Genomic DNA, 8999 nt, shown 5'->3' with positions numbered 1-8999 from the left:
GTGGTTCACAAAGCGTGGCCTGCGGCCCCTGGTGAGCTCTGAAGGTTTCATTTCTAGTAAATAGCTGTTTTTGATTAATCTAAGCGAAACAATGCTGCTGGTTTAACTCTGAGGATTCAAAGCTTCAGTCTGGCGTCTACTGTGGCTTCAGTTCTGAGAGCAGACAGAAGCAAACGTCTGAGGTCAGCTTCATCTGAACAGCAGCACCACCTTCATGCTTACGTCAACCTTCAGACGTTTGTTCTATGTGCATAAGACGAGAGGGACGGACACAAAGACTCAGGACTTAAACTGAACTCAAAACTATTTTTGTTTCTTTATTGTTGTTGTCTGTGACCGTTCTCAGCTCAGCTTTCAGGGGTCGCTGTGCTGCGAAACCACCATCTCTGCTCTATAATCTGCTCCTGACTGGTTAATCTGGTTAACGGCCCGGCCCAATAACAGTCCAACGAAGGCAACAAACTGAACCAAAGACTGAGGGAAGGACTATTTATACACCTGGGGTGATCAGGAGGGCGACAGACGGGGGAGGAAGTAAAACTAAGCACAAGACAGAAGAAAGCCAACTACCAAAATAAAACAGGAAATAACTCCAAGAATAAATACTACACAGGCTACACTGAACAGAGTGCATCAATCATAAACTCAAGTACAACAAGAACCACAGCGCTACAAAGCATGAGACCTCCAGAAAAAAACAAACTATAAAACGTAAAGGAAGAAAACATGGAGGACACGAGGGGGTGAGGATGATAACCACAGAGGGAGCTAAATGTCAACAAAACGCTGAACTGTAAAGGAAATAATCTGGAGTCGAATCCGTGGATTAACTGTTTGAGTAAAGATTGTGTCAGGAGCCCCGCCTCTCTGTTTTTGTGGTTTCAGGATCATTTTTTGCAGCGTGCAGCTGTGATGACTCGCAGGCTGTTGGCGAGCTCTGACGAGTCACTCGGGCTTCGTCATGAAGGTCGTGCTGCTGCTGGCGCTGCTCACAGGTAACCTGCACCTTTCCACTGTCTCTGATCCTGAGATTTATTTGTCTGGTGTCTTTATTTAACCTTCATCATCACTGAAAACGTGGGATCCACCTCAGCTGTGCTGCTGGTGAAACTTTGCTGTTTTTATCTCTCTGCCTCACATGGTGGATGTGTTTTATAGTTGTGTGAAAACTCGATTCCCCGTCAGCACAGCTGGGTTTCCTGAAGGGTTGGCTAACAACGAGAATGAAAACCTGTTAACCGTCATGTTACCCAGCGATAACAGCTGGTTCACCGTGTGCTTCCTTTTAACCTCAGATGACCCCAAAGGTCTTTTTTTTACTGAAACTGATCTCTGACATCTCTTCACTGATGAACAAAAAGCAGTGATTTTGTCACAACCTCGGGGGGACAGGGTCAGTGGCGGTCTAAACCTCACTGCCGTCCTCTCCAGGGTTACGGTGGATAAACGTCTTCTTCTCTCTGTCATATCTGTAGCTGTGTGAGAATTCATCTAAAGGTCAAAGTCTCTCTGGCGCTGAGCCTGGGTGAGCTGACAGAGAGCAAAGCTGGACGGAGCTTGGATTTCTAAAAAGTGAAGCCAAATGTGTCTTAAACCTGCATTCTTCTAATGACCAGCAGGGGGCCTGGGGCTGATCCCCGACCTGATGAGTGTGAACTCAGTCACTGTTTTCATATTTAATCTAATTTAACGTGTAGTTTGTAGATTTTGGTCACTCCATGTGTCGGAGAGGAGGATTATCCTGGAAATGCTCATTGGCTAAAAACCTGTGACTGACAAGTTGTTTCAGTCTCATCCACCTCCTGCTTTTCATGTTTGGTTTCCACGGTGACGATGGAAATGTTCATGTTGAGGCTTCACAAACATCATCTGGGTTTGTTTTCCATGATTCTCATCCTTATGTGTTGTTTTTGAGTCTTGGAGGTCAAAGACAAAACTAACCTTTAATAACTCCAATAACACACAAAGAGCAGAGTCTGAATACCTAAAGACCGAAGGAACAAAGGGAACATACAGAGAAGAGAAACAAACTGAAGCTTTACATGGAAGCAGCAGGTGATCCGAGAGCAAGGAAACATAAGGGTAACAAGACAGAGTTGAAAGTAATCGAGGACACTAAGATAAAGGAGGCGAAAGGGCGATCGTGGCTCAAGAGTTGGGAGTTCGTCTTGTAATCTTTGGGATGAACCAGTTTGTGTCTGAGCGTGTTGCTGGGTCTGAAACCAGGATGTCGTGCTTGGAGAAGACTCTCCTGAGTTTCTCTGATACACCGGCTACATAGGGGATGATTTTTGAACTAAACTTCTGGTTTTAGAACTGAAGAAGCTTCTCGGATGAGAGTTAAAACGTCTTCAAGCAACTTAAAGAAGTCCAGACGCTTTTCTTTGCAAGCTCCTTTGACCTTCTCTTTTAAACTTTGACATCAAACTGCCAAACAAGCAGAATCTATAAAACTGATCAGGCACTGGTATCGATTAAAACGCCAGTTTAATAATGATAATAATCTATTCTTTATTGATCCCCGTTTCGAAATTACTCTCTCAGACCCAGTTAAACCAGTAAAACCAGTGAAGATGATATGACATTGACCTGATCTGAGCCCTGAGCAGAGTTTGGATCTGATGTAACAAAGCTTTCCTGTGTTTCTGTTTCCAGTCTGTGAATGTGACAGCAGCAGGGTCAAAGGTCACACAGGTCAGGACGTCACTCTGCCCTGTAAATATGACAGGAAATATCACGGCGCTCTGTCAGTGTGCTGGCAGCGAGGAGAAATACCAACCAGAGGCTGCTCCAATCCGCTGATCTCCACAGATGGACTCAGAGTGTCAACCAGAGCTTCCAGCAGGTATGAGCTGCTGGGCCGACTGGAGGACGGAGACGTGTCTCTGACCATCATGAACCTCACAGAGGGAGACGCTGGACGATACGGCTGCAGGGTGGAGATACCCGGCTGGTTCAACGATGAGAAGCATCACTTTGACCTGAGCGTCGCCACAGGTGAGGAATTATTACAACACCAGAACCATCGGACTCTGGTATCATAGCAACTACAGCTTCGTCTCAGTCTACACAGTGAGAAGAGAGTCTTCCTCACACAGTTGTCCTTGTTCAGAAATCAGCACGTCGACCAGGTCTAACCTCGGGGCTGTTTCCTTTTCCTCTTTTCATTTGAGCATCATGAAGTCGTGACTCGAGTCGTGTTTAAATAAAGAAATCTCTGTTTAGCTTTAGTTTCCTGATAATAGCATCACGAGGAAGCTGCAGCTCTCTGAAGACGTGTCCATTTAACTGCTCTCACCTGCTGATCCTCTCATTACAAAGACTCATCTGAAGCAGAGTGTGCTGACGTCATGTCAATGATCTGTTTCAGCGCCACAAACTCCCACATGGACGGCGCCAAACTCAGAGACGCCCACAGAGCCGACGGCAGCCTCTGAAGGTGACCTGTGATTAATCAGCTGATGACAGAAATGAAGTAACACATGATTGTCAGGACCAAACACAGATGACAGGAAAGAGGATCGTTTACATTTCTGTGGAACAAACTTTATTAGTCGTCACATAATTATAGCATCGCTTCCTGATTTTTGTCCAATCAGACTGAAAGTGACAGGAACTGTTTGGTCTCAGACTCAGTGTGTTTCTGGAATAAAGAATCAGAGGCTAAAATTAAATCATCATGACATCATGCTGCTGCTGACACAGCTGTCTTAAAATCTTCTGCTTTCGCTTCCTCATGCTGCAGGTCACATGACCTCCGCAGAAAGCCTCCTGACTTCGCCCTCCACCATGACGAGCAGCAGCGAGGTGAGGAAAGAAAAACACCATGAAAACATGAAGTCGCTGAGAACGACCAAAGTCAGGGTGTCGGGACTTTCACATCCTTAAAGACAGTTTCACATTAAAAACACTGCAGTCACTGCGATCTATAACCGCTAAACCTAATGGAGTTACGTCCTCCCTTAGCTGTGTCAAACCTGCTGCTGTTACCATCACCCCACATATTTCATACTGAGGATGTGAACAGTGAGAATCATCCTAACAATAATCCTGCACGCTTCCAGCTGTTTGTAGAAGTCTTTCCTCTGAGTGTATGAAATCCCTGCAGGTTCACAGAGTTACATCCAGCAGCAGGATCCATGTGAGCGACCCTCATCGAGTTACATGAATAAACAGCTCCCAGGTGTCTGTGGGTCCTTACGTCTCACATTATATCTTAAAAAGCAGTAAATTGTATTCATGTCAGTTTGTGTCTTAAATGTTTCTGATCACGTTATTTGGATTGTCTGTACCTCACACTGCTGCTAACGCGGCCTCGTGTGATTGGACAGTCCAAACCAGAACCTGAGATAAAAAAGTATTTCTTGGTTCTTTATATATAAAATTAATTATTTTTTCACACACACACAGTATTTGTAAAGATTAGAGCGACTTAAAGATAACTGACAAGCTGATAAAAACTATTTATACAGCCTCAAATCACAACAACAGTCGCCTCAAGGCGCTTTAATCATACAGTAGACCCTACAATAATACGCACAGAGATAAACCCAACAATCATATGACCCCCTATGAACAAGCACTTTGGCGACAGTGGGAAGGAAAAACTCCCTTTTAACAGGAAGAAACCTCCAACAGAACCAGGCTCAGGGAGGGGCGGGGCTATCTGCTGTGATTGGTTGGGGTGAGAGAAGGAAGACAGGATAAAGACATGCTGTGGAAGAGAGACAGAGGTTAATAACAGATATGATTCAATGCAGAGAGGTCTGTTAATACATAGTGAGTGAGAAAGGTGACTGGAAAGGAAAAACTCAATGCATCATGGGAATCCCCGGCAGCCTACGTCTATTGCAGCATAACTAAGGGAGGATTCAGGGTCACCTGGTCCAGCCCTAACTATATGCTTTAGCAAAAAGGAAAGTTTGAAGCCTAATCTTGAAAGTAGAGATAGTGTCTGTCTCCTGAATCCAAACTGGAAGCTGGTTCCACAGAAGAGGGGCCTGAAAACTGAAGGCTCTGCCTCCCATTCTACTTTTAAATACTCTAGGAACAACAAGTAGGCCTGCAGTGTGAGAGCCAAGTGCTCTGATAGGGTGATATGGTACTACAAGGTCTCTAATAGGGTGATATGGTACTAATATGCAATGATTAGAATTGCAACAAGAACAAGAGGAAACAAAAGCAGTTTAGACAACAAGAGAGTGAGACCAGAAAACCACAAACAAGACCAACCCACTGACCACCTGATAATCAGAGAAGCAGCAGGGCTATTTATACACCACAGATACTGAATAACACGACATAGGTGGAGTCAAACCTTTTACCACACCTGTCCAGGGGCAGCAGGTGGACATGAGCTTGTAGTGATTTTGTGCTCAGTCTCTGAGGGGTAAGGAGGCTAAATGGGAAATACACTGAACTTTGTGTGGATCAATACAAGTTCATTGTGTTGTTGAGCTTTTTAAAGCCATCGCACTGACTTCACTGTGGCAGCCAGATGCATGCTGGGAAAGAAGGCACCAAATATAAAAGTGTTATCTGAATAAATGCTGTGAGACCAAAGAGTAGTCAGTCAAACAGACGAACTCTCTGCTGATTGCATTACAGAAGGTGAAGCTTCCCTGTGACAGAGTCATGTGGTGTTTTTCTGGGTTTACAGGGCGAGGACGGCGGTCAGCTGATGGTGGTGGTCGTCTGCGTCCTGCTGGGGCTGGTGTCTCTGCTCGCCATCGTAGGACTCCTGGGTGAGTTTAGTCAAACTGTCCTCACAGTGACAAGGTCAAGTTTGTCTATACACATTTCCAGACAGCTCATGCTGCACAAAGTGCCCAACAATGATGCCATTAAAACAGAAACAATGTAAAACAATAAACATAAAGGGACAATAAGAGAATAAAACAAAACCTAAGACTACTGAATAAGACCAAATGGTCATAGTGTGTTAAAGAACAGAGTATAAAAATGTGTCTTTAGAAGTGATTTAAATATTTAGGCGGAAACTACTCCAAAGTCTGGGACCTGCCAGAGAGAAGGCTCTATCGCCACGAGATTTGAGTTTAGTCCGAGGGACGGACAGCATTCATCCTGAGCTGGACCTCCTGCTTTTTCTGGAGCATGAAAGGAGCTCAGACAGGTATGAAGGGGCTCGGCTAAAAGTTTGATCCTGTAGGAAACTGGAAGCCAGAGCAGAGAAGCACAAAGTAAAGGAGGACAAAGAGGAAGTTCCCCGTCCATGATCTGGTGTTTTTAGCTGAGCCAGACAGGAAACATGGAGGTCATGTGACGCAGCGCGGTTTAATAAACAGGGACGCATCCTGGTCAGGTCCTCTCAGATCAGCTGATTGTTTTTATTTTTGTACAATAATCGTTGGATATTTAATGGAGCCTTGCAAAAGGACAAGAGGATGAGGAGTGGACAGGTGTTGCACACCTGTGATGGCGTGGAGATGTCTCGGAGACAAGAGAGTGCGCTGAAACCAGACTGTTTAACACAAACATGGAGCTCCAGTGAGAGGGAAGCTTAGAGACACCACAGCGCCCCCTGCAGGAGGCGAGACCGCTGAGATGGTGCGGAGGCCGAGCTGAAGGTGTGAACATTTCAACAGTTTGTTCCCGAGCTTCACCTCTGCAGACACGCCCGAGGAGCTCCGCCTTCTCCTGAGAACCAGATGTTCGGGTCTGTGTCGCCGCAGAGCGAGCGCGTGGGCTGGATCGCTCATCATTACTGAGAATCGTGCGGTAGACCCTCGTGCTGACGTCAGCGCCCCCGCTCTGTAGCAGCAGCTCTGATGGAAACGCTGAGCTGCATTAGCGAACACGTCCGTGTGACGTGACTCATCATTTCTGCAGTGAATCATGTTAAAGTCCAGATGAAGGTGCGTGTCAGGGCCTCCTCTGGTCCTCCCACGGGCCGAAGCATCTGCTGCATGCATGAAGCTAGCTGCAGTCTGCTGCTGTGCGCGCATGTAAGACAGGAAACAACGTTAAAATAAAGAAACTGAACGACGTTCTGCGCTCATTCAGCTCTTCGTGAGCTGTGATCTGGACCCAACATGGCGTCGGCAGCGTTGACCTCGCCGCCCTCACAGAGCGACGGTGTCTGGATGTTTCAGGCGAGGTCACTGATCATCAGGAGCGCGTCTCAGTGTGTTGGTCTTTGTGTTTCTCGCGTCGGGCTCGGTCGCTCGGCTTGGTGCTGATTTGTGTGCTTTGTTCTTTTTATGTCACAAACGTCTCGTCATTAACATGTTTCTGCTGTTTTGTGTCTCTGCAGTGAGAAGACTGAAGCTCCTCCACACAGTGTGAGTGCACGATCCTTATCTTTGTGTTTCTGAGTAACTAACGTGTCTCCGCACCTCGACCATCGCGGGCGCTGCTGAGAAGTCGTGACTCATCATCTCTCAGCCTTCATCGCGTGTTCAGACTGAAACTGAGAGGTGAGACAACCACAGAGTTCAAACCAGCCAACGGCGGCTCGCTCGACCTTTAAGGCCCATCAGAGTGGAATCATTTCGAGCTGACGCCCGTGTCAGAGCCTCATGTTCACCCACAGCAGCACCACACCCTCCACCCCTCCGCTACTAGAAACACCGTCCATAAAAGCCCTGAACACAGTCCGCCATTATGGCGTCCAAACTCAAGAACAAGCGCGACACTACCAAAGCTCTGCCGTTTACAGGGACGGGTTGTCTCGATCTTTGGTTTGTGATTCAGCGACTGTGAGCCGAGTCCATCAGAGCTGCTCCAGCACGAGTGGGTGTGGTTGATCCACAGCCTCAGTGTTTCCAGCTCCATCACTGCTGCACTGGAGCCTCAGAGCATGGGGAGGAAGGTCCTTCATCATCATCATTAACACGACTGCTCGTTAATGCTTCATTTGAACTGCAGCATAATCAGAGTCACGAACAGGAAGTGACCTTTCACACTGCTTTGAGTCAAGTCTGAGGCTTTTACTTTGGAAAATCTGAGTCATGATGAGGATGGAAGCAGGAAACAGATTCAATCAGCAGCTTAGAGTTTTAGATGTGTGGATAAAATTAAATCATATTTTTTAATATTTGGTTTATAATAAAATGTGACAGAAGCAGCAAATCGTTTTATTTTGGAGCTTCTCTGCAGGATGTTATAATCTCCTGCAGTCAGAGTAATCTCATTAATGTTTCTATAGCCAAAGGTCAGCTGACTAACACTCTCGCTCTCATGTCTCAGTCCTCGGCAGCATCGGCATATCAGCGACTCGGTGCGGTTCAACCCCACGTCGTCGACTCTGCAGCTGCACGCTCAGCCCGCCGCCGTGGACAACATCTACCAGATGGATGGTGGTGAGGGAGGCGTATACGAGAATTGCCCCTGAGCTCTGAGGCTCCACCCACTCATCCGCAGAGTCTGGAGGCAGGACGATGACGAGCTCTGTCGCGGACAGACGAGACAACAGCTTTGCCCTGAGAAGCCTCCAGTATTTTAGGAAGATAGCCTTGCTCTCACGCTTTGCTTTGAAAGCGTCCAATCAGAGAGCTACAGCTGTGGTCCCAGGTGACTAACCCCGCCTTCAGGCTGAAGGTTTGCAGACAGCAGGTGCTAACATGTAAATAAAGATGTAAAGAGCTTTTATTGTGAAAGGTTTGGTGAGGTTTCCTGGCTTTTCAGATTTAATTTAATAAAATGTTTGGAGGACTTTTAAAGGTTGGTTTGAACTCTTCTTCTGTTCCTTGAAACACGTTTACCTCTGACTGGTAACCTGGGCGCTCAGTTCTTCTTCTGCACGCTGCTTCCACCTGCTGGCCGGACAGATGACCTGCAGCTACACAGACTCAGCTGTGCTGTGAGCTCAGGCTGTTTGATGGACTGACTATGATTAAAAAAGACTCTGTAATATCTCTAATCACAGCCATGGGGGCGGAGTTACGCGTGAGAACCCCACACCTGTACTAGGGTAAAGATGCAATTTTGTAAGATCGCTATGACGACAGTAATAAACGTTATTTGTTCCTTTGATCCAG

The 8999-nt window shown here is 46.6% G+C and overlaps 1 protein-coding gene across 1 annotated transcript; it reads left to right on the top strand.

The window, feature by feature from the left end:
- LOC113031055 (hepatitis A virus cellular receptor 1 homolog) lies at positions 1-8999 on the top strand. Its single transcript, XM_026182923.1, has 7 exons — positions 1-995; positions 2656-2997; positions 3371-3439; positions 3746-3807; positions 5660-5744; positions 7274-7301; positions 8209-8999. Exons 1-7 carry the CDS (start codon positions 962-964, stop codon positions 8351-8353), a joined length of 765 nt encoding a protein of 254 aa, XP_026038708.1. The 5' UTR covers positions 1-961; the 3' UTR covers positions 8354-8999.

The sequence above is a fragment of the Astatotilapia calliptera genome, chromosome 10 (assembly GCF_900246225.1).
Source record: "Astatotilapia calliptera chromosome 10, fAstCal1.2, whole genome shotgun sequence".
NCBI classification, from domain to species: domain Eukaryota; kingdom Metazoa; phylum Chordata; class Actinopteri; order Cichliformes; family Cichlidae; genus Astatotilapia; species Astatotilapia calliptera.
Note: the sequence above shows the minus strand (reverse complement) of the source record. Positions and strands in the feature narration are given on the sequence as shown.

Bases quoted from the DNA above. Each gene is read 5' to 3' on its own strand.
- LOC113031055 (XM_026182923.1), top strand. From the start codon at position 962: ATGAAGGTCGTGCTGCTGCTGGCGCTGCTCACAG. The intron at 3,808-5,659 runs GTGAGGAAAGAA...CTGGGTTTACAG, and splicing joins CCATGACGAGCAGCAGCGAG to GGCGAGGACGGCGGTCAGCT. The intron at 7,302-8,208 runs GTGAGTGCACGA...CTCATGTCTCAG, and splicing joins CTGAAGCTCCTCCACACAGT to TCCTCGGCAGCATCGGCATA.